Source organism: Pezoporus wallicus, unplaced genomic scaffold (genome assembly GCF_028554395.1).
Source record: "Pezoporus wallicus isolate ANWC-B61680 ecotype Strahan unplaced genomic scaffold, APGP_CSIRO_Pwel_v1 contig_7178, whole genome shotgun sequence".
Lineage (NCBI taxonomy): Eukaryota > Metazoa > Chordata > Aves > Psittaciformes > Psittacidae > Pezoporus > Pezoporus wallicus.
The window spans coordinates 674,318-700,430 of record NW_026636884.1 but is presented as its reverse complement, the minus strand read 5'-3'; the positions used below and the strand labels follow the sequence as shown (position 1 = coordinate 700,430).

At 46.0% G+C, this 26,113-nt stretch overlaps 1 protein-coding gene across 2 annotated transcripts in view; it reads right to left on the bottom strand.

Moving 5' to 3' along the window:
- The window catches only part of CDS1 (CDP-diacylglycerol synthase 1), a 31,793-nt gene extending 20,677 nt beyond the window's left edge, over positions 1-11,116 (bottom strand). For both annotated transcript variants that reach the window (XR_008971305.1, XM_057402024.1), the window contains exons 1-2: positions 10,956-11,116; positions 1,317-1,444 (exon numbers count right to left, since the gene is read on the bottom strand). Coding sequence is in view for 1 of the 2 variants with exons in the window: in XM_057402024.1 (XP_057258007.1) it covers positions 1,317-1,444; positions 10,956-11,039 (212 nt within the window). In the remaining variant the exon portion in view is untranslated. The remainder of the gene's footprint in view (positions 1-1,316; positions 1,445-10,955) is intronic.
- Positions 11,117-26,113: the final 14,997 nt, after the last annotated feature.

Genomic DNA, 26,113 nt, shown 5'->3' with positions numbered 1-26,113 from the left:
ACTTTTGTGCACCTTTGTGCAAACACTCCAATAAAGAATTTCAAGCATGTGAAACAAGAAAGGTTTTGTTTGTTGCTTGCTTTGGGGTACGACCATGCAAGTGCCTTTTGGAACAAGCCTGATTTGGAGACCTAAGACTTCCGCAGCATTTAACATGGCAGGTGAAGTCTGAAAGTGACAGGAATTAGACACTCCTTGCACCATGATGGTGGTAGAGAATGCCATATTCTGCCTACAGCTGGTGCAATTTAGAAATATGCTTTTTGAAACCTGGGAACAATAAATTTGTTTACAGGTCCCAGACATCACAACGCAAGCAGACAATGGATTAGAAAAGGAGCAAGTAAAAAAAAGTAGTTTCACACTGCTATTGGAGATACTTCCTGGAGATCAGGTTTTATGTAAGGTCTTGGAAGTTTTTAATCACAGTCTGGATTAGAGGTCCTTCTTCCAACTCTTGCAATACCTAAAGCGCATCTAAAATATACATTCGATATTGCTTGGCTCCTTACAACTTACATTGCATTACTGAAAAAATGTGATGTGAACTGCCACCTCCAAATGGTTTGACTGATCAAATGTTGTAAAAGGGACTGCATAAAAAAATTATACTAGGAACTTTATTATTCCTCTGTGAATAAGCAGATCCCCACAATTATCTATCTATGCACATACACCTTCCCCTGCATTTGCTAGCCCTTAAGCTCCTTTGAACAGGGCTTGAAGGCAGAAACCTAGGTTTGGAAAGAGATGGTAAGAAAAAAAAAAATATTGTTTCAAAAGGTATGACAATAAAAGCTATGTCATACTTGCCTATAAAAATTATTCAGAAGTGTAAATGCTGCCAGAAAAAGCTAGCAAAGCTCACCCAGAGAATTTACACTTCTTTCCTTTTCATTCATACACAAATGCCACCACCCTTAACCTTGAATATAGGAAATCAGTTTATTATAACCCCCAGAATTAGTTACTCTGGATATCAAAAACAAATATTATTCTTTAGCCCATTTTATTGCAATGCTTAGACTGAGTACCAGCAAATCTTTATGTAAACTGTAGCTAAACATTGCAGCAGCGTACTTAGAAATGTACGCAGTGAACAGTTTTCTGGTATAGGCAAAAAATACTACACTGAAGGAACTGTCAAAGCATAAATGAATCAATGATATATTCAGTAAAAATGTAACCTTGAATTTACATGCACATCATATGAAATTTAAAACTGCAGAACAACCTGTAAAAATTAAAACTGCAACATAATCTGTAAGAATTTTAGCCAGGACTATTAAATTTGAGAGCTGTTAGTTTCACTATACCTGGCAGACAAGCCTGACAAAGCCCTTTTGAAGATTTCTGGAGTGCTGTCTGTTGGTGGAAGAATATCGGGAACATCTAAATCACTTCTAAGATCCAACTCACAAAGCCTTTTTTCCAAATCCTCTTCCTATGAAGGAAATAAAAAAGGCAAACACCCAAGGTCATTAATTATTATGTCAGGAAACATTACTCAGAGTCAAAAACATTGCTTTAGGAACCGGTAATATTTACATTACCTTTTAAAAAGAGAGCAGTGGTATACTAGTGAAACTGCAGATGTTTTAGGAGACAAATATATCCCAATAAATATTTATAAGAAGACCAGGACTCAGATGTTGTGACATTACCTACTGTGCTCAAGAACCTTCACATTCTTGGCACTTTTACAGCCCACATAGAGAAAGCATGAGGATATATTTTTCCAGAAATGTTACAGCTGACACAGAACACATGAGTTTAACAGAAATCTCCATCTCTCCAAAACATTCTGTCACTTACATCTCAAACTAACCTTCTATGGAATAAGGAGAAGGGTTTCTTGGTGGTTTAATGTCACATTAAGAAACAAAAAAAAATTACATGGAATGCTTGAAAAATAGTCCCTTTGTAAAATGAAAAGGGATTGCTGGCACAATCTCATACATACAAACATACATGAGGACTTGAACCCTCCAGCTCAAAAAGAATAACCCAAAACCAAACTGTGAAGTGACTAAGCGTCCTACAGAGTCTTACTCAGAATAATTTCTTGTACGACACCAACACTGCAGCTATTTCTCCCGTATTCACTAATGACCACTCAGGAAGACATAATCTATACAGACTGTGTATCTAACTCAAATGGAAAATAGGCAGCACATTTTTTGGTGACAATAACAAACTGCCACCATCAGAGTAGACTGTCAAGACTATTTTCCCCCTCACTTAAAGCCAACACTAAAGGTGCTGATGATTTCACAAAATTTACTTCACTTGGTCTAATGTTACAAACACCCCAACTCCAGAGAGTCAGAAGGCTGCACTCTGCCCTGGTGCAGCAATAAGGAAGAGAGCTGCCTCTAGCTCAGTGTCTGGCTCTCTCGAGACCTGAACTTCCTCCTGACCTCCCTGACCTATCTCACCTCCTTACAATCCCAAACAGCTTCAAGCCTGCCCTGCTACCTCAGGTTCACCAGTTCTCAACAGCTCTGGGAACTCTGACTGTGCTTGAGAACTTTTTTCACCACCCCCATACTGCTATTTCTCAGTTTCCCACTCTTTTCAACTTTCTTATCACAGATCTCAGGGGTTTTTGTCCTTAATCTATTTCCACAAATATGACTGCTTTTCTTTCCTACTTTTCCTCAACAATATTATTTTTTTCTTTTTTTCTGAGTATCTTTGGCATTTTGGAAGACAGCAGAGGTATGTCCTCCTTCTTGCCCCATCCATAAGGCATGACAGAATTAAGGTGGCCTACAATCCCAACCACTCCATGTTACTCTCTTTATAGGCTATCACCTTTTCCTCTTCATCTGTTATTCTTTGCCAGGGAGTTACACTCCAGTGTTCTCAGTGACTGACCTTTGTAAAGAACACAGGTGGAGACGATAAGGCTGTGCAAACCTCAATGTCCAAAGTCAAGGCCTAAACCTATACCATAAGCCTATACGACAGGTGCAGCTCTGTCGCGGCCATGGGGAAGACGGGGGTCCCGCGCTGCCCTGGACGACCAGGAGCTGACCAGGGTGCTGCAGGAAAGCCCTCCCCGCTGCGCAGGGCTGCACCCCAGACTCCACACACACCGGCGCTCTTTCCAGGGGCCCTAGTCCGAGGGAAAACAACATCCCTTTTATTTTAAAGGCGTTTTTCTCTTGTTAGAACCCGAGATCGTGAGCTGGCACTATACACATGCATAAGTGAAACAGGGAGCAAAAGAAGAGCAATTATCTTTTTTAATGTTAGACCTGTGTTTTTCTCATTCACTTTATATATCACACACATGCCCAAAATTATATTCTTGCATGGGTTTTACATCACTTGCTTCTTTGAAAAACATGGTCAATACTTTCGCCATTCCTTGGAACCCCACAGCTGAATAATTATTAGACAGATATTGTCTACAATTAATACAAGTTGTCATGGTTTAAACCCAGCTGGCAACTCAGTATCACTTAGCCACTTGCTCACCCATGCCATGCCCCTTTTCCTCTCCCCAGGTGGGATGGGGAGGAAAATCAAAAGCAAGTAAAACCCTTGGGCTGAGATAGGAACAGTTTAATAACTAAAATGAAGTACAATATAATACTACTAATAATAATAGTGATGAGGGAAATAACAAGGAGGGAAATATAAAACTAAGGAGAAAGGAAAAAAGAACCAATAAACAAGAGCAGTGCATAATAAATTTGCTCATTACCTGCTGACCAATACCCAGCCCAACCCAAGCAGCAATCAGTCCCAGGTAACTCCTCCCAGTTTATATACTGGGCATAACGTGCTGTGGTATGGAATACCTCTCTGGCTAGTTCAGGTCAGGTGACCGGTCTCTCCTCCCTCCCAGCATCTTGTGCCCCTCCTCAATGGCAGAGCATGAGAGACTGAAAAGTTCTTGACTTAATATAAACACTACTCAGCGAGAACTAAAATTTCAGTGTTATCGATATTATTATCGATATTATTCTCACACTAAATCCAAAACACAGCACTGTGCCAGCTACTGTGAAGAAAAATAACTCTGTCCAAGCCAAAACCAGGACACAAGTCAAAAAATGCAGATATGCTAACTGTGGTCCAGACTTCAGGAAGCACAAAAATAAATTAAAAATCACTGTGCTTGCAATGTTGCTATTCAGAGATGTTTCTCATAGTGTTGTACCACAGCTTAGGAAGTCAACTATTGATGCAATGGGGGTGGGCATCACAGATCTCTTCCAAAGCCATATTCCAGTGACTGTGACCTACACTGGAGTACAGCAAACCCTGTACAGTTATAGAAGACACTACTCATTGTGCAGATGATGGGCATTAATCCTGGCCCTAAGATCATGCTTTAGCTTCTTTAATATTAATCCCCGCTTGCACATGGCAGAGATGTCCTCTCGTTTAAGCACTTGTAACTAAGAACACCCCCGAACCTTTTTGTTCCATTTTAGGCATTTTGGTATTGCAGAACATGTTTCGATGCTCAAAAAGTGTTTAAACAAGAAAAACAACCAACCAACCAAACACATACCCCCCCCCAAAAAAAAAAACACAAGAAAAAAACAGAAATTAAAAATTAATATCTGAATGCATATTCCTCTGATATTTAAGACACAACTGTTACTTATGCATTTCATTAGAAGTAGTATTGCAGATTTGCACTTTCCGACATCTGAATTCACAGGGGCATATGGCATTTTTCAGACTATTTCAACACCTTGAAAAAGGGTTGCTATTTATCCAGTATGTTTTTCAGTAGCTCATGCTTCATACTGCTGATACTGGGAGCTTGGCTGGTGCAAACTGCAAATTGCATAGAACTTGCATTTGCAAATTTTTTAAGCTTTGCATCATTACAACAACCTGTGGGAGACAGCCCCCCCAACTATCTTCAATTTCCCTTTGTAACATAACTCAAAAATGACCTTGAACACTTCATTTTCCATTTAATTGCTATAATGGCAACAACCATTTCCTGAATACGGCATCTAATTTGCAAAGGCAGAAGCCACAGAGGAAGTTGTTCACTAACAGCTAGTTATTTGTCTACTGCATCATGAAGTGCTTAGCGAATCCCATCACTGGGGGACAAGTTTTTCTTGCTGATTATTGCCTTACTTATTTTATATGATTGATTATAAACATTCCAGTTTATACCCACAAATAATGAAAATCATTTTGAGAGGAAACACTAAGTTAATCTTTATCAAAGCCCTTGGAAAATAGAAAAGTCAAGAGTCTTGCTACTTCAGCTTACGCTGGGGTAGAGGCAGCTTTGGAGTTCAGTATAAAACCAAGTGGCCCTTCCTTCTCCTTCTCTTCAGGTCTGGGATTTGGCCAAGCTGAACACACAGTAACAACAAGGGCCTGTGAGGTGTATTAACTGAAATGCCATGGGTCTCATACCATGAGCAGGTATTCATAAGGTTTTCAAAGGTTAATTGAAAACAGCAGAAGCTGTACTGTCATAAGCAAATAAGACATCTTTCAACCCCAACTCCAAATTGAATATTTGGTCCAAGGTGTTTTCATTTTGTTCTAGCGTTCACAAACTGCAGGTGACAGAGCCTTTTACATGCAGAAGGTGTGCTACTCTTGTCTCCTTGATTCATATCCCAAGTGTCTACAATGGATAGATTTTGCAATAAGGTCATTGCTTTCTTCCCTTCATTTGAAGGCACATGAACAGAGAACCTATTTGATCACTTCATATAATACAAGTCCAACAAGGGTGAGGTGATGCAGGCCTAAAAAGCAAACATGACAGTAATTCACACACTACAATTAGCTCAGCACAGGGTAAAAACATCTATCTGAAACACTACTATGCTCAGCAGTTTTCATCACTTCCAAAGTATCCCAAGACAAAGGTTTATTTAGTTATACGGTTCTGTTTTAATTTTGGTATTCTTTAGACTTTCATCCCTAAGCTAAATATTCTGTGTAAGACCATAAATACTCGGCCATACAAAGGCGAAACTCAAACAGTCAGAAGCTTGAGCCTCCCTAACAGGAGTTCAAGATGTGACATCTTGCCACAAATTAAGCTTCTATGTGGATTTCTGCTTGCTGGCTACTTCATAACACCTACCAGAATATAGCCCTGTGTCATGTAGAAAAAAAATATACAGGTCAATCATTCATCATGCATCACCTAAAAGGATATATGCATCTGAATTGCTGTTTTGTACCACATGCTCTCCACTACAATTAACACATGCCAATTGAACCACACACAGAATTATTATAGTTACAAAAGCACTTGCAATGTTTTGCATGTACTGCATTTTTTCCAGGACACAATAAGGAATTCCCAAGTAGACAGCAAATATGTTTTTCCTGGAAAATACACCATCTACATGAAAAGCAAATGAGAAAACAAAGACATTTTCCAATAGCTTATAAGAAAAATAATAGGAAAAAAAGTTAGCAAGCAAAAGAATTATTGTCATTTGACCTGTGCAAGTGTTACTTAAAGTAAGTTTTCTCCTCCAGCTTTGACCTTTCCACAGTATCTCTCATAAGCTTTACAATGAAGTCAATAGTTTAGACCACATCACAGCATATCTAATTAGATGTACCTTGATACCTTCCTCTAAAGTCAAGATATCAAAGTGTCAGAAGATACTGAATAATGAAAACTTTTTTTCCGATCTGTTAAAGCCTGACATATGCAGAAACACAAATAAGAGAACTGCACACACCGAATCCAAGACTGAAACCTACCACTTCCACCACATTCACCACCACTTCCACGAAAACAGAGGCTTGGAAATACTCAGCTCTCATTATTACCGTGCTTGCAGCAGACAGATTAGAGGTCAGACTTCTCTGTGAAAATTAAGTATGTCCATTTTCTGGGTATTCCAAAAGAAGGAAGTCAAATGAAGTAATTAAGTGATCCATGATAGACTCCATTGTTCCACCATAACCCATACTGCCATTTATCTCCAAGCAGGTCTGGGAGGTTTCAGGCATCAAAGACTCAAGTCCCAAATCCAGTTTCACAGGTCTGAGTGACTTATCTAGCAATTGATTCCCTGGAAGGGCTGTCTCATGGAACAGAAGCAGCTTTTTCAATACCAAAGGAAAAACAGTGGTCAGGAATTCCAGGCTTTTTTAAGTTACAAATAATTAACAATGACCTTAGGCACACAGTCCCTTGTTCCCATGACCAGCAATGCAACATGATTCCACTGCCCCCTTTCCATCCTACTCTGACAACTCTGCACAGCACAAAGGCTAATAACCGTGTGATTACTTCCAGGATACTTAAAAAAAAACATGATGGTATCTGAAAACAGTGCCATTTGTATTGAGTAAAGAATGCAAACAACTGGAACTTTAAAAGAAGCGTGAACACAGAGAGATCAATCTGTAAAACTTTAACTGACTTATACATATTAAGTATTTGAATGCCAAATCATTCGTCTTGCTCCCAAGGGCCGCAGAGTGCGTATGGAGGCACTGACAAGACATTCTTAGGAAAAGAGTGTCATAGAATTGTTAGGGTTGGAAAGGACCTTAAGATCATCTAGTTCCAACCCCCCTGCCGTGGGCAGGGACACCTCACACTAAACCATAGCACCCAAGGCCTCGTCCAACCTGGCCTTGAACACGGCCAGGGATGGAGCATTCACAACCTCCCTGGGCAACCCATTCCAGTGCCTCACCACCCTAACAGGAAAGAACTTCTGTCTTATATCCAATCTAAACTTCCCCTGTTTAAGTTTAAACCTGTTACCCCTTGTCCTATCACTACAGTCCCTAATGAAGAGTCCCTTCCCAGCATCCCTATAGCCCCCTTTCAGATACTGGAAGGGTCCAGGGCAAGCAGCGGCAAGTAAGAAAGGGGCAACCAAAAAAAAAAAAAAAAAAATCACTCCTATATGCCACAGAAACAACAGACTCATGGAACTGCGAGACCATACAGGGCAAAGGCATGTTCATGGGAACTTCACAAAAAGTCAGTTGCTCACTAGCTTGTTGAGCCAGACTTGTTCAGCATCCAGACTTGCAGAGCCTGGAAACTTCAGGGAGAAGCTTCACTAAGAGCATGCAATATTCCTTCATATAAACCCAATGAAGTTAACTTTTATTTGAAATTATATGCACATAGAAATGGCTACGAATTGGTTCCAGTTAGTGGTAAAAAAAAAAAAACACCTGCAGATGAGAAAAAAACCCAAAACCCAGCCTTACTTAAAGTCAGTAGGAAATGAGCATCTATGGACATAGTAAGCATAACATGAAAAGTATCAGATTACATACTGAAAACAGGACTAAAAGTACAGAAGATAAACCCCTGCAAACATTTAGTATTCATGAATTTCTTCAGCAAACACAGAGCACTCCTCCACTTTGCCAAACAAGGTGCTCTAAAGCACATCGCCTTTACGTATCTGGAAGACTGTATTAATAGGGTCAATAACAGCAGAAGCAGCACAGAGCAATTACCATATGAAAGGAGACAAACATGTTTTCTCCTTCATTACAAGCAGAGTGAGAGGGAGATGTTCCTGAGCTGTGTACTAGGAAGCACTGGAAACCCACTGCACCGTGGCTATCCTGAGAAGTCATGAACGAAATAACAAGTTTGGGCTCTAAATATGCAATTACTACACCAGTGGACAATAAACTATCCGCTTGTTGTGAAGGTCAGGCAAGAAGTAGAGCAGAAAGATAACCATCTAGGAAGGCCTATAATGTGGCATCTGTGAATCCAGATGACCAGATGCTTCTCATCAGATCACCTACAGCAGACATTACCTGCGTACTCATATTCAAAACAGAGACCCAAACTATTGTGACCCACCTATTGAAAATTCAGTACAAAATGCTGTTTATTTTTACAGTTACCTAAGGCACTAAGGACAGCTTAATATGGGAAAACAATCCTTATTGTTGCTTGTGAGCAGTAACAAGGCTTACCAGTGCTGTGCACATCACAGATAGGTTGGACTGTAATGGGAACAAGTAAAGTTCCCCAAATAATCCATTGAAAAGTCTTCTGTGATGTGGAAAAGGGTTTCCATATCTATCAGTTCAAGCGATCATCACAAATGTATACATATTGACATACATCAGTAATCAACATCCTAGCACAGCAGCAGCGTCCGTTCCATTCAACGTCATCTGAAACTGAGTGAAACACTAGGCTGTCAAGCAGCTAAAGTAAAAGCACAGTGGGCACAGAGTTTTTCTCTTTGGAAATTATGCAGATAAACAAATAGTATTAGCAAGTTTTAGGCCCACCCTTCTGAGATCTGGAGAGCAGAGGCTTTAGATGGGAAGGATTCTTTGAAGGCAGCTCACTGTGCACCTCAGAAATTAACTTAGGCTATACAATAAAGCAAATCTGAACAACTCCACAGAAAACCAGAATTTTGAGCACACTGCAACAAGAAAACAAGTTTAAAAGTTAATTCTCATCTACAGAGAAACACTCTCTGCACAGTTACAGCCTAAATGTTACCTTTTGTGATGGCAGCCCTCAATGCAGAGTAGTACTACAAATTTTCAAGTTCATTAGCCTTGAGTTCACGCAACCAAAGTGCAGAATAGAACCTGACTATTGAGTTTCACTTTCCAGTTCCTTGTCACAAAGCCCAAGGCAGACTACACACTCTGCAACTTCAGCATCCATGCAGGTTTAAACGATCACAGATTCAGGAGCCCTCCACCATGTATTGCAAACTCAATTTAGCAATCAGAAAGCTTGTTGGCTTTTTTTCCTTTTTAATTCCAGTTGCCAAATGCGAGCATCTCTTTCATTTTATTCAGACGATTAGCAACTGTGATGTTCTTAGCTTTTGTAGGGATAAGCCTGAACTCCACACAAACAAAAGAACAGCACTGTGGCTGTTTTGCCACTGTAATGAACCTGATGCATAGACTTAGCATTTTGAAAACTTCCTGCCTTTGCAGAAATGCCATACTGAAAGTCCTTTCTGAGCCAGAGATGAATGCTATCAATTAAAAGGCCATAAAACAGAATCAGTTGCTGGGGCAGTGCTGACACACCCTTTAACCACAGCAGATCACTATTCCCTGCTTGTATTCATGTGGCCACACTGGCCCAACCACACTGAAGCACACTCTTTGCCTGTCCCAGTGTCCTGGTTTTGGCTGGGACAGAGTTAATTTTCTTCTTAGTAGCTGGTGCAGTGCTGTGCTTTAGATTTAGTATGAGAATAATACTGATAACACACTGAAGTTTTAGTTCTTGCTGAGTAGTTTTCATACTAAGTCAAGGATTTTTCAGTCTGTCATGCTCTGCCACTGAATGGCATAAAAAGCTGACAGGGAGCAGAGACAGAACATCCGACCTGAACTAGCCAAAGGGGTATTCCATAGGGCAGCACGTCATGCTGTGCATAAACTGGGGGGAGCTGGCCAGGAGGGGCTGCTTGGTTTGGGTGTTGGTCAGCAGGTGGTGAGCAACAGTACTGTGCATCACTCGTCTTCCTTGGGTTTTATTTCTCTCACCCTTTTGCTGTTTCCCTTTCCATTACAATTATTATTACTATATTTTCCTTCAAACTGGTGTTATCTCAACCCATGATTTCTAACCTTGTTTTTCGACTCTCCTCCCCATCCAGCCTCGGGGTTGGTGGTGATAGGGCAGCTGCCTGGCACTTCGTTCCGGGCTGAGGTTCAACGCCGACACCCAGCGACCCCGGCCAGGGGTGAACTACAACACGCACCCTGGCAGGGCATAGCCCGGCGGCACCGGACGCTCCCATTCCAGTCTCGGGGAAGGTGGCAGTGGGGCAGTACACGCGTGGGCCCCTCACCGCTGCGCACCGGGTGCTGAGGCCGCTTGGCGCTGCCGTCTCCCGCCCCTGCTCCCGGTGGGCCCAGCCGTGCGTTGAGGGGCGGGAAGGGGACGGCAGCTCCGCTTCCCGGCCCCCACCCGCACACCTACCCCAACGGCCCCGGCCGTGCGCCCTCACCTTATCACTGCCCTCCTCCACAGCCTCTTCTTCCTTCTCCGCCTCCTCGGCGGCCGCCCTACGCTGCCGCCGCCGCGCCGACATCGCTCCGCTGAAACTCAGCGCCCACCCGGAGGCGAGCGGCTGCAGGCGGGGCCGCGCCGATCGGGAGGGGGAGAGCGCCGAGGAAACCGGCCGCCGCCGCCGCCGCTGCCTTCTCCTCTGAGGAGCCCGGCGCTATCCCCACCCCGGCCGGGGTCGGGGGCGCTCGCGCTGAGGACGCCACCGCCACGGCTCGGGAGCGAAGAAGCGCCCGCGGCAGAGGCTGAGGCGGAGAGGGCGGGGCGATGCCGCCCAGGTGCGCCGGTCGCTCCGCCCTCCGACATTGGCCCCGCCACCGGCCGGCGCAAAGGGCGGAGCGGGGTGGGGCCGCGCCCCACGGTGGTACCGGGGCTGGAGGCAGGGCCCAGCACGGCCAGGCTCGGCCTGTGGCTCTCCCGGGTGGCTGGTGCGGTGGGGACTCACACCCGCCGCGCACGCTCAGACTTCCTCCTGTGCCGCCCCACAAACCCCCGCAACACGGGCGTGCGCCACGAGGCTGTTTCCTCTTGTGTGTCAGTGGCCCCGGCACGCTGCGGGCCTGCAGGGAGACGAGGCAGATATCTCCACATAGCCCCGGAACCAGCTCTGTGTAGACACCCGTGGACGCCGGTGCTGCAGCCCGCATGGGCGCTGCTGGCTGTGGAGTGAGTTGCTTTTCACTGGGATTCTTGTGCCCACCTCCTCTATGTCCATTTAAAAAGGCAAGTTTGGTGCTTGCCCTGTTTCTGCACCACCATGTCAGATGCCCTACAGAGCATGGTGCCACCGGCCTGTACAGAAATGTAACACATCTGCCTAAGAGCTCCCAGTCCAGAAAAATGCTCTAGAAGGGCAGTTAAACATGCTCTGTAACAGTTAACTACACTGTCAGCTCCATCCTCCTCTTGAAATAGCCACTGTTCGCTAGGCAGTTTACACCAGGAGAGAGTCTAGAGGGTGCATGGGCCATCTTCACCCAAATTGTATCTGTGCAGGAGACATCAGGAGTGGGCCTGTGTGCAGCAAAGCAGGACGCATCTCTGTGAAGGGAAACACCTTGCTGAACACCTTGACCTCATGAGCTGTCTGGAAATCACCCCTGTCTGCTGAGACTTACTACAGTTTGGTGTCATCCCAGTCCTCTGGTCCAGTTCAGATGACTGTGTCAGAGCGCCTTTCAGCTGTTGGGTTACCAGGAGAACAGACACTACTGTCGCTTGCCAAAGCCCACTGAATTCCTCCAGCTGCTGTGCCAGAGCCTGTCAATGTTCATATGGCTACTGACAGTCTGGCCATGGCAACAGCTGGCTGCCCCAGAGCATTCTCTTAGGGACACTTAGTCTAGATGTCACCTCAGTGTTCACATGCTGGCTTATTTTGTCTGAAAACACAGCGCCAGCACCTCTGGCAAGGCACCATCTAGCTGTGTCTGCTGTAATTTACATTATCCCCATGGTGACTGATTTCACCAAACCTGATTGGTTTTATTTCATGATTTAGTTTTATTCTATAAACAACATTATTATTATGTTCCTCCAAAGGCATGCTCGGCATGTTTTTAATGACAACGCTCAGTTCAGGAAGTTAGAGCGAGCTGCTGTGAGCAGACATGGATTATGGCATTGATAAACTGACCTCACTGCCAGAAAACATGGACCCTCCAGTGTTCAGGAAGAGCAGCCTCTGAGATGTTTTACCCTTGCACTGCTGACAGTGTCAGGAGCTATTCTGCCTGCAATGTCCCAAAGCACCTGTTATGCTAAGAGAAGTGCCGCTCCAGCAGAAGGCAAAATAGAGACAAAACACCAGATGAGACTGGCCACAGAGCTTCTGCCATCAGGTCCTTTATGGACAAAGGTGACAGCGGCAGCCCACTGCAAATCAGTGATATGGCCTGGATCCTCCAACACCCTGCTCTTACCAAGTATAATTTTAAATTTATTTCTCCATAAGTGAAATATTATGGGGGGAAATGGAGTCAGAACTGAGTTCTCCTTCCTAGAATATGTGAGGGTGAGAAGCAGTTCTCCAGCAGGGAAGACACCTAAACCATACAGGAGAACTGGAAACAGAGTGGACCCCAATGGGTAACAAGGTATCCTTTTCGCTCTCTCCTTCTCCAGTCGGTTTCTACTTTGGAGATTTTTCCTTTTGTGTATTTCTTGAGCGAAGTTTTTGGAAGAAAGCATGGTTTCGCTTGCTGCAAGTGCAAGATGTGTGTTTATTCGGTTGGCCCTGCAATGGGACTAGCTGCCTAGATGAAAGCACAAATACTTGTTTTCTCTGCACAGGGAAAATAGGAAGTGGTTTGTCTAGTCTCCACAGCTGTGCTACCCATGGTGGCTGCGGTGCGGGGAGCCCACAGGTCCCACGCGCAGGTCAGTAGTTCAGGGTGGGGTGGGCACAAATCGCTCTACATGCACCACGGAGCAGCTGGGTCTAGCTGAAGTACATGCTTTGTTATAGACCTTCCTGATAAACCTGGCCTAATAAATATAGGGCTGAGAATTACTAAATGCTATACTTTTGCCACAGAAAGGCCCTTCTGTGCTTGACAAGGCAGAAACAATGCTTCAACACCTGCATAAAGATCATTAAGCAGAACTTTACATCCCATACAAGAGAGGAGTAAGAGCCTCCATTTCTCCTACATCTTTGCTCCATCCTTAACCTAGACAGTGAAGGGGAAAAGAATTCACCTAGAAAAGTTTGGAGGAAGATATATTTGTTTAGCAAATGGTGTGATGGAAGAAAGTAACAATAATGGCAGAGGTGAAGTACTCAAAACATATTAATGAGCAGACGCTAGTGCAAGAAGATGAGTCACTGCATTTCAAGATTAAGAAAGCATTCAATTAACAACTGGTGACAGTGGGGTGAGGGAGTGAGCAATCTTCTGGGCAGGGCCATCAGGAGAGGCAGAATTAAAAACAAGGACCAGGCTCTGGCGGGATCAGGTGGGAACCCAGGCCCAGCTTTGCTCCTTCTCTCTCCAAGCCAGGTGCTCCTGCTGCTGTCACACATCTTTTCACCCTTGGAGTACTCAGAAATGTGAGGAAGGCAAGAGAAACAACATTTCAAGCCTCTCCAGCCCAAAGGAAAGAGGCAAGGGCCTCCCAGAAGAGCTGCAGGGCAGGGGGGTTAGAGAGCAAGCAGAACATGGGAACATGGTTGTCCCACTTCTGGATCGCAGTCCCCCATCCAGTCATGGGAGCCCAGTGTGTCTCTTGAGCTGCAGCTGGTTAGACTGGTCTGATGGGAATTTTCCAAGTCGACACCCTGTTACTCAGGTTCCTTTGAGGCACATAAGCACACTGCCTGGAATGTGTGGCAGAAACCTCCACATTCTCTGCGCACAAAGGTATTAGCATGTCAGATGCTGACTTTTCTGATATGCAAATAGGATCACCTGTCTTGTATGAAAGTTCAGTATCTTGGTGTGTAAGGCCTTGGAGGTTTCTGTTACTGTGTTCTGCCTTTGCCTCCTCCTTGTATTCCCACATGAATTTAGTGGCTCAAAGCTGCCAGCAAACAACCCAAACCTCAGCAACCTGGCCCAACCTTTTCTGTAGCGCAGAAAAGCCCCTAACAAGCACATCCCTGCATTTCTCCCAGGTGCCCAAATTTAAGACACATCAGCAGTCACCACCACGCTCCCACTGTGCTCTCTCCAGTTATCCACAGCAGACAGATATGCCTTCCCTGCCTAGCTGGGAGCTGACTCTCTGCTGTGTGCCTCGACCTACGTACAGAAGGGGGAGTTCTCCACAGGCAGACACAAAGCGAAAGCCCTGTGACATTAAAGCAGTTACATAAACCGCGTTAAAGAACTTACCCAAGCTGCACACAGCCTCCTGATAGAAAGGCAGCCAGCTAGGGGCTGCTGTTGGCTCTGTTGTTTCTTCTGTTGTTGTGCAGGAGAGAAGCAGAGTGGGGCTGTTTTGTTGCTGCTGCAGCAGAAGCAAATAGAAGGAACTGATCCCCAGTCTGCTTGGGAGCTGAGGAGCAGAAAGTACCCAGCTCAAAATGTGTGCTAGAAAGAACAGTGCATCTGCAGATGTAACATTGAGGAGCCCTGCTGCTGGCAGTCTGGGAAACAGGAGTTGTTTGCAGCTTTTGGTTGTTTTTTTTCTCTGAGTTTTTTTTTAGTGGATTCATACTAGTGTGCAGAAGTGAAATAAGTGAAAAATATTCATCCTTACTGGTCAGCATAGACAGCAATGTCAAACGATGTAAACAACAGCATATTATTCACTCAGATAATATCATATTATGAATGATGTTGTAATGTGCTGCATTTAAACAATTTATAATCTTTTTGCATCCCTAATTCATTATATAAATGAACCAGGGAGAGTCAGAAAGAAGCAGAGGACAGCGATACAATAGCCTCACATCATGCTGAGTGCTCTCCAAAGCACAAGGCGGGATATTAATAACCTATGCTCCCCTGACAAAACCGAGAACTGCAAAACACTGCCTGGAGCTGCCTTGAAATGGTGCGTGGGAGCAGGGTGCTGGAGTCCAGGTGTTTGGGATATGCCCAGAGCTGAAATTTCAGGTCAGAAGCTTGTTGTTACACAACCTGTGCACTCTGAGACGAATCCTCCTCCAGCTCTAAGCACTAGACACAGATGCTTAAAAAAAAAAAAAAAAAAAAAAAGACTCACTGGAATATAGGGTTGTACGAGTCAATAAAAAGGCTGCTTTTCCCGCTCTAAATTAATACAGCATGAGATCTAATACTGTTTTGCTGGGTTTAACATGGGTCAAAAGCTAGCAATGTTTTGCCAAGGCATCCTGAATAGAGCATATGTATCTATGTTTTAGTAATGTAAATTCACTGAAAGCACTGAATTGTGCTTTTGTGTTTAGTTAACGTGTCATATAATCTGTTTACATCTTCTATTCTGTCATAAAAACAACATAGTTCATGATATTTGTGGTCAAGAATTATTTGCTTATTACTTGCACATTTGAACTTTATAAAGTAGGCCACTTGTGTGCCAGAAAAAAAAAAACAAAACAAAACAACAAAACAAAACAAACAGATCAAACTGACCTCATTACTCCCAAATTAAGCACTGAAGTCTGAAGAACATAGTCTAGTGGCCACTGTGAAACTTCTGGCTGCAGAAACCTTTGCCCCAGGCAGCTGTCCCTTTCTGTTTGGTCCAAGAGACTGAGTTGCACAGCTACTGAGTTATTCTTGATTCTTCCTTCCTGCCATAATCCCTGGGATGCTCTTGGTTTTTCCCCAGAAAGGATTCATATGTGGTCGATGTTTGGCAAGCTGCTGTTGTTTTCATAGAAGATGTGAAATTAATTTTTGAACTTACTTGTTCTGGCTGTCTGAACATGCCATGAATCTGCAACACACCCTTACTTTGTGATTTCACATACACTGTATGTTATATTATCCATGCAGATCCTCTATTTTAATACAGACCTCTGCTTGGAACACCAAAATGTATCAGCTTGCAACTTGCAGCTCTTCACATACTTCAAAAGGCAGAAGTACCTTTGCAAGGAGTGTGTGGGCATGGAAAAAGGTGGGGACAAGCCTGATGAGGAAACAGACTGGCTGATGACATGGGTAGAAACTACAGCCTTGCAACTCCAGCAGATTAAGGCTGAAAGGGTGATCACTGGATCACTTAAAGTGACTGATGGCACCACTCTGTCAAAACACAAGTGACTGCCAGAGAGAAAAGAGGAGCTAGTTCTGTTCTTGATAAGTCTCACTAAATGTAGCACCAAGAGAATCAGCTCTTCCCTACTCAATTCAGACTAAAGTATTTGCAGAAATTAGTCTACTCTCTGGGTGTTTTGCATAGGACTGAAAAGCAATCCACTCTCCATAAGGTTTTAGAAGATGCTTCATGCTTTTATAAGATGCTTTTAAAGCAAGGACTCACTAGATACACAATAGCTCCTTTTGGTGACCCCACATCTGAGGCTGCTGTGCAGCAGCTCACCAGCACCTTCAGAGTGGTACGAGCCTGGCAGAGACTCAGAGGATGCTGGGACACCTGCTCACTCTTAGAACAAGGTCAGGAACCCTATGCACAGCCTGCAGGAGGCAGGGCAGGAGGAAGGAAGAGGAGACCTATTGCCTCCTGTACAGCCCCCACTACTCTGTTTGGCAAAACCTTGTTGACAGGGGAAACTTGGCCAAGTAAACTCATTGTGCCAAGTGAACTTCCCAGCAGTTTCAGTAGAGGTGGAAATCATTTATGTTAGTATACATATATATTAGCAGCCTTAACACTGGAAGTGCCTGCATCTAAGAGCTAGCTGCCTTTCTCTGCAAAGCTAATCCCTTCTGCATGATCTCCAAGGGACTGTGCTTGTGCCCATACTTTATTTTCCTTCTTCAGTCTCTGGTCATTCTGGTTCTTTCTATGTAACTGAGGAGACCACAAAGCTCTCTGATCAGTGGGTTCTCAGAAAGGGGGCTTCTCTACTGCACTGTGAGCAGTCACCATTTCAACCTGTTGCAACAAACTTATGCTCCCCCCACATGCCAAATACAAGGCCAAGCCCAAATCCCATGAGTGGGTATTTTGCCATCTTATGCTGAGGCAAATGTTGTTCTGCAGTTACAGCAACATTTTCTACCATCAACATTTTCTACCATCCTCAGCTCAGAGTAGTGCTTCCATGTGAAGTTTACAAGTGTTTACTTGAGTTGTGGCTGCACTTCTGTCACTGGATTTGCTCCTCTCCTTTTAGCACTGCTTTCAATAAGTTTCATGTCATTTCATCTAATCGAACTCTAGTATTACTCACCCTATTACTTTCCAGTTCATAAGAAAAGTTCACCTAAGGTATGAGCAGGCATATCGCCATTGATTTTTAGCAGTTTATGAAATATCACTCTGTTTTGCCAGCAATACCATCTTACTGTCTTATCTCAAGGGACAGGCGGAGCATTATGGCATGCTCAGAGTGTATTTTATAAGTGGAGAGCAGTCGGCAGGATGCAATTAAGCCAAGTATTATAGTCATGATCTGGAAAGATTGCCCTGTAAAGTCCTGGTTTGCTGCCATTTTATTGTGATAGTCTTCAGATTGAAGTACATCTTGTGCTTTACATATTCCTATGTATTCACTTAAGTGAATTCTCTGAGAGTTATCTTCTAGTGGTATAGCCATAAAAGTACTCTAGAAATTACTAACTGGTCATACCTTTGATATCTTTGCCTTCCTTCTCCAAACTCTGTGGACTGGATATGGGTTACATCAGACCCTGAGCTCTCTACTAGGAGGATACAAGTTGAGATAAGCATCTTCCTTTCTCTTAAAAAGAGCCAAGAAAACATGAGCTACAAAAGACAGAGACTCTAGGCCTTTCCCTTTCATAAGTTTTCATGGTTGTGGTTGAAAGCCCCATTGCAAATCTTGACTAGTGACTTCTGGATGCATCTCATGGCACTCCTGTTCCTGATCTCACTTTTCTCCTCCCTAAGTTGCCAGCACACACACAGGCAGCTGTTGGCAAGTTCTTCAACTTCTTTTGCTTACCTGACAGCTTTATCTGGAATCATACTCTCTGTGCTAAATGGGCCAAGGAATCTGTGATCAATCAGCCTAATACCTATCCCCCAAGCCTGGCTGCCTGCCTCATGCTGAGATCACAGTGAAGGAAGGAGGACCTGTAGCAACAGGAGGACTGTGTATTTATTACTCGAAAGAGGCACCAGTTCTGCTTTTAGCATTTTAGCTCCCTCTGGGCTGTGACCAGGCTGGCTGTTCCTCAGTCAGGTACTGCCAGAAGAGCCAGAGCTGAAATGGGAATGGAGAGCAACCACAGCAAGTGGCTTTCTACTCTTCCTACTGTTGTGCCAGACAGCTGCCTGTTTACCTGAACCCTGTACTGCAAAGCCAAAACAAAAGAAAAAAGCCCAGAACCATATCTTCAGTCTCACCCTTTGATCCATCTTTTTTAATGCAGTTACAAACTAAAGGAATTCCCTGTTTCCCAATGCAAGAAGACTCACTGCCAGCCAGCTACCATATCAACACACTCAGAAGGTGCTTTGTGAATAGCATCCTTTCTGCCACCATAACAGCTAACCAAAGATAGTACTGGGATAAATTATTTCAGTGTAACAAACCATCAGGAATATGCCTGGAGGTAGAAGAGACAAAACACCTGGGATTCTTACTGCAGCCAAGCATTCCCCTGCTACCCTGTCCCCAGTGCCGCTAGAAAGAAGTTCATGCAAGCTGCAGAATATGACTCCTGTTGGCATCAGTGATTATGACAGAAGAGAAGGAAAGCATGAGCAGGAACTGGTAGAGATGACTGAGAAACTTACAGAAAACAGATAGTTTCATCTGTGGGGAAAGAAATGGCAGCATGCTTTACTGCATGAATCCCTGGCAATGCCACTGCAAAATCAGGTGCGAAGTTGAATTCAAACCCTCACAGTAGGAAATTGCGCCTTCTGGCTGCAAGCTTTTTAGTGCTCTGCATCTGGAATCTTATCCTTCTCTGGAAAGAGGAAAGCACAAGGAAAAAAAAAACGAAACAGCAAACAACTCTCCTCTCCTATGGGTTCAGCTTATTACAGAAAAATCTGATCACCAGACTTCCTGCTTTCCTTGTCAGCTCCCAGACTCCACAGCAATCTCTCTGCCTTCTCCATTACACCTCTGGAGAGCAGGTCCACCCATGCTCTGCTTCCCTATGGCCACAAGGCCAGCCCAGAAGCCCTGCCTCTTTTGTGCAAGGCACTTTGTCCTCTCACCTAGGGAATGAGTTTGAGCCTGGCAGAAGCCACCACATCCCCTAAGGTCTCTGAAGGTGCTGCTCAGCTGTTCATGGCATAGCACTCATAGCACCTTTAACAAACCCCCACGCTGTTGTTGGGGCCAGTAAAGTGACATAGAGTTTGCAGGGCTGGATGGTACTGCACATAGATGGGAGGGAGGGAAGTAACTCCCTCTTGCTGTTCAACCTGCTGCCAGGCTGCTCTGCTCCAGCAAATCCCAAGGAAGGCAATGGTGGACACTTAAAGCAATGGTGCAGGCTTACGGCCCTGACCGCAGACAGACAGAGATACTCTTGCCCCTGCTGTTATGGGACAGCAGTCTCTGCTGACACAGGGCAGACAGAAGCACCATGTCATTCACAATTATTCAAATAGTGATTTATATCTTTCCTTATTATATTCTAATAAAGTTAGAAAGCAAGCAGCCAGCCTCTGCACAGGACATGACGTGGTAAGGTTTTACAGCTGTGGGAAGGAGAGCCTGAGGTCTGCTCTGCTGTTCTGCTGGGGCAGGGCAACTGGCCCAGGCAATGCGTAATGGCTCCTCTCAGTATTTGGCCACACACTGAGATTAACTGTTTGCTTGTCCTGCTGTCACTGGTTTATGACAGGCCAGGACCAGCATGGCCAAGACAGCAGGACCTTGCTGAGCCTGCCCAGGATCAGAGAAGAGGCAAAGCAAAGGGCTTGGAACAAGGGAAGCTCAGTGTGACCTGAGTTACAGTGATTAACAAGCAAAGAGCTTAGGGGTGGCAGCTCAGATGAAGTTCGTTATTGAGATAAACCCCCTGTAGACAACGTAAGGTGTGTTTTTTCAGCAGGTTGTAAGAGGTTGAAAGCATTAAGCTTCCACTTCATTCCTTATGCCCTTCCCTGAGAAGGGCTTCTCTTTTCCAGCCTTGCTATTCTGATGGCTCAAACAGGAGAGCAGGGTAGGTGTTTGAGGCGTTCCTCGTCGCTCGTGGGACCAGAGCTGGGGAGGATGGGGAAGAAAGGGGGGTACCTGCCTTTCCCTTCTGGTTTCCAGCCCTGGACAGCCGGCGGAGAGCCGGGACCGGCAGCTGGGGAGATAGCTCCTCGCTAGGTGGAGCTGCCGGAGCGAGCACCAGCGACCGGCAGCTGAATGGGAACCTGCCGGCTGCTGCCGAAGCACCTGGAGCTTACCGAGGGATGCGCGCCGCGTTCCAGCCCTGCGCCTGGACACCGCCGCTGCCCCTCGGCCTGCGGTCACACGGCAACTGAAACGGAACCAGCAAGATCTTTTCTTAAACCAAGTCGTGTTACAAAGTGTACCGCTGTCAGTAATCTTCTCTACCACTTCGCTAATCAATGCAGCCATGTCATCTTTTGATGTGATGGAAAATGCTGAAATACGATTTTCTAAAAATCATAAAAATATGGACGTGTTAGCTACTGCCGCCGTTTTCTCCCTCCCATCCCCATTTAGATCATCAATTTAACGATTTCCAGTTCCCTGACGCTGGACCACCCTGTGCCAACAATTTCTAAGCAAAGCTCTCTCTGCTGATTTCCACAGGGGGCTGCTTAAAGATCGATCACCAGCGACGGCCTGCCATATATATATTTGTCTCACAGAGTGAAAGAAACTATATAAAAGCTCCAGCTATGGCAGTTAAATTTCCATACATTTTTGCTGTTAATGTAAAACCAAAGTAAAGCCAGCCATTACTTTTAGCCTGGTTATCCACATTAAAAAAGTGCTCACATGAAAGCCAGGTACTGCCTGGACCTGCACCCACCAACTACAGCCATGGGGACACTTACTGCCTTGCTTAGGAGGCTCCACTAGGAGACTGCTAGGTCTAAATTGGTATCTTTGTCCACACTTCATGTGCACATACACATGTGCAGCAATCCACAGTGGAAAGGAAAAGGAAGGTAACTTTGGAAGGGTGACACCTTCACAGCCCTTCAGAAAAGCTAAATGAGGGAGATGGAACACCAGTGCCCCTTTTCCCTGCTGTTACACATCCAGCCTGTTACATGTACATCTCAGCATGACTGTTAATAGCAGGTTAAAATAGTTTCCTTGACAATGTCTGATCAGCCACACATGCACAGCCCTCACAGGGTTCCTTCCTCAAGCCCACCTGGGAAATGGAGCAGGCCATCCCAGAGCCAATTATGCTGCAGACAGAGGTGGGCAGAGGCAGCAGCAGTCTCTGGCACTGCTGCTCCCATGGCCACTGGAAAGAAGAGCCATTCCTACTGCAAGGATGGCAGTCCTTCCCCAGCATGCAACCTTTTATGAATTCCACATTGCATCATGGGCACATCTGTACTCGCTACAGCTCTCAGTAACACCACACAAGAATAGACATTCATGGCAATGTTAAGAAATCTGTTGTGCACTAATTAGTTAGGATAAATGGAGTGCTGGTAAACAGAACTGCTGCACGGCTATAGCTAGCAGGGCTTCGGAGTCAGGATGCCAGCAGAGTGCTGGATGCACCTACAGCAGACCCTGCAGCCACATTAAATAGATATATGCTGCTTTCACACTGCAGTGTAGCAGAGTGGTGGGAGCCTTTGGAAATGGAAGCTGGGCAAACTTCAGGTAAAGCTTGTACTGTGAGAGGGGAGCGTGTAGCAAGAGCAGGGCCGGGGAAGAGTTGGGAGCAGGACTGAGCCAGGAATGCTCCCTGATGAGCCTCTGGATCCCGGACAGACGGACACTCCCTCTGCGCTTGTAATCCTCTCCTCTGGCTTTTCCCCAGCAGGGGTCAGGCTGGACCAACGATCACAAATCAAAACTAAAAGCAATTACTCAGCTCCAGCATCAAATGTTTTCGATACTCCAGAAAGGCGAAAAACATTTTGCCTTACTTGAAGATACAGAAAATACTTGATCATCTCATTTAAGACAAGCAAGAGAAATGCTGAAATGGCAAGGGAGTTAACTGTAAGCAGCCTGCAACACCCTCGTTTTCCTTGCAGCTGTTTTAAAAAGGCAATAAACAGGTCCTGTTTCCATACAGTCTCAGCCTCCATTACCGGTTATTCCAGATACACTTCGGTGTAAACAGAAACAGAAATCCGGCCAGGATGTGGGGACCACAGAGTTAGAGCAGCAAAGTGACATGAGTTTGTCCTCACAAGTGGCTGGCAGCCCCCGGGGAAGGCATAGCTCCCAGCATCAACTGCTGCCCGGGAAGTGAACCTGTTACAGAAACCATGCTGTTGTCAGCCCAGATAAGTACTACACAGCAATATCCGAAGTTGACATCTCCAGCTAGTTCTGGCAGCGTTTCATAGCCCTTGGCACTCTGAGGAGCAAACCAGGGGCTCAGCAGTGGGGTGCCCTACGAAGTGATGCCTCTTGCCTTTGGTTGTCAGCCGAGATCTGCAGGCAGACGCTCTGGGACAAGAATGCTAAAAAGCAGGTGAGGTGCACCCAAAGGCCTGGCTCCTGAGAAATTCTCTCGCCGGCTTGGCCTCGATTTGTCGCCTAGTGAGAGGACACAGAGGACGGGATTCCATGCGTGGAATTTTAATAATAAATTTCTTATATTTTAGTGCATTATTGGCTTGCGATTTTGTAGTCTTACAAGAAATTTCCGTTTCCACATCTCCATTAAATGTCTGATTCATTTTCTTGGCTCGTGGTAATGCCTCAAAGCTACATCACTAAAGAATCAGTGCTCTGCATTAGATAAATATAAGACCGGGTGTGATTAACCTATTAACTATTTTTAATTAGCCTTTACTGTTCTTCAGATATTCCACTTTTTTTGAGGAAGCAGAAAGAGAATGAGAGCACACTGGTACTATAGAGCTGTATAGAGCTAGCATATGGACCGAGATTATTCATCATCATTGGCAGGAGCTCTGCTTCAGGGAATCTTGCAGCAACATCACAATTTTCCTACTGGAGTGGATTCCATAACGGACACATTCGCGGCGTGAATTATGGGCAAGATAGACAAAATGTAAATCTTTATAGCATTTTTATGCTCTGTCTTCCTTTTTGGTAATCAGATCTTGATTAAGAGTTGGAATTAGCACCCAGAAGCACATTAGGCTTCCCTGGCTCAGTTCCTTTCCACCATGTAGGGCAGGCAACAAATGATTCAGTGGCTTTACATTGCTGTTACAACGAAAAGGTGTCTAAATACCTATCCATCACTTTAGGAAAGTAACCGACTGCTTGTTTGCAATGAAGAACATACGGTGATGGCAAAGCAGTTCATTTGCTAAATAAAGCGATCACTCGATCTAGTTCAGACAGACCCCTCTCCCGGTCACAATGCCTTCCCGGCGCAAAAGCTGGGGTCCCTGGCGCCTGTCCCCTCTGCTGGGGGCAGGCGAAGCTCTGGGCAGGGCCCGGCCAAAGCTCCCTTGGGAGCAGCAACCTGGACACAGCTGGACACCGCAGCTGGCGCGGTGAAGCAAGCTGCAGCTCGGGTCCCCACCTCGTCAGCTTGAAGAATATCTGACTCTGCTATGCCAAAGCACTTTGGGCCTTCTAATTTTAGTTCTTCTTATGTGTCTGGGTTTTGGTTTAGTTTGTTTTTTTCCTTTCAGATGTGCTGGGACCATTCCAGCAGAAACACGAATTTCGGAGGTGCAGCTGCTCCAGCGCTCGTACTTCTTACCCCCTCGAACGAGCAAACTACAGCATTTTCTGACAACACTCCTTCTGTGTGCCTCTTAATTTCAATCTCTCCTTCATCTTCGGTCTCTGTGACCGGGGTCTCCGTCGCACCTCCTTCAGCCTTTGTGCCCCGCTGCCCACCCCCCAATTCTCACCGCGCTCTTCCCCCCCCGCCCCGCACCGGCTGCCCCAGCGCCTTCGAGGACTTCTCGAGCTCCTTCCGGGGCCCTGCGAGGTTTCCGCTGGAGCTTGTGGGGCGGCTTTGCCTCCTCCGGGTAACTGCTCGCCCCCGTCCTTCGGCGTCGTCGGCGTCGTCTTCCCCCTCCCAGCAGCCCGCTGCTCTCCCTCCGCTCCACTCTTTCCCCCCCCCCCAACCCCGTTCCGCTGCTTCTCTTATTTAACGTGGTCGTTGACTTATCCGCACCAGGGCGGTGAAGCGTTTGTGACGAGACCTAGGGAAGTTGGGGAAACGCAGACGGTTGGGTTTCCCTAGTTGGGGAAACCAGCTGCGGACCCGTCCACTCCCCTCAAGAAGTAGTTTGGCTGCGGCGTTTTCGGGTTGCGGTTCGTTCACTGCAGTTACCCCCGCAGTACCGAGGCGAGGCGTGCTCACGGTGCCCCCCCATCCGCTGCTGAGTGGCACCGCGCAGCTCAGTCTGCTTCCCGCCTGCGGCTGTGTTTCAGGGAAACAAAAACAGAGACTGGAAAGAGAACTGAGTATCAATACCGTCAAGTATTTCTGTGTGATAGGTATTAAAGATGCAGAAATGGGGTAATGTTGACGCCTGCTTTTGAATCCGAACTGTTTCTCAAGCACGGGTCGGCCCTTTTGGCGCCGTGTCACCTGTGATGCTATTTTTAGGAAAGAAGTCGCTCGAGGCGGCCCCCAAAGAAACGCTCGTTTTCAGGGTGCCACAGGCTCATTGCAGGGGGAGGGAAGGAGAAGCGGTTCGCGCGAGAGGGATGGCTGGGTTTTGCTTTGTAAACAAGCCCGTAGGCATTGGGTGCTTCATGCCTTCTTCGGCCGGGAGGGAGGCGCGGGGCCAACGAGTACACGGTGCGGTCGCCTGTCACCGGCCGGCGGGGCGGCCCGAGCCCTGCGCTGGCCCCGCAGGGCCGCACTGCAGAAGCAGTCCCTGCAGGCTAAGGCCTCTTCTTCCCCCGCGGACCAGAAGCTACAGCCTCTGGCTGTGGCCGGCCCTGGAAAGCTCCCCCGGGGCGCTCCGAGGAGCAGGGAGGCGGCGGGGCTGGGGAGCCTTTGTCCATCCCGGGCCCCGCACCGTGTCCTCTGCAGGCGGGGCAAAGCAGCTCCCCCGGTTGCGGGCCATACAGCGGGGCCGTCCCGCGCCTGCCTCTAGGCTGCCAAACCCGGTTTAATCTTTCTCCCCTCAATTAAAATGCAAATCGGTCTCCCTGAGAGGCAAGGTCCACACTCTGGATGCCTGAGACCCAGCCGAGCCCCGGAGCTGCGGGGGCGAGCGCCCGCTGGCTCCCCTGACACCGACCTGGAAAGGACTTTCTTTTTGTTGTTTTGTTTTCCGAATAGCTGAAAAGTGACCTAAGGACGAAAAAGAAAATAATCATAAACTCAAGAATTGTACGCGAGAGGCAGTTTGCGTGGCTGTGCAGAAGTTCAGGCGAGGAAAGGTCCTGCTCTGTGCGCCCTTACTCCAAGAGTTTTTATGCGGCGTTGTAAATTAAAC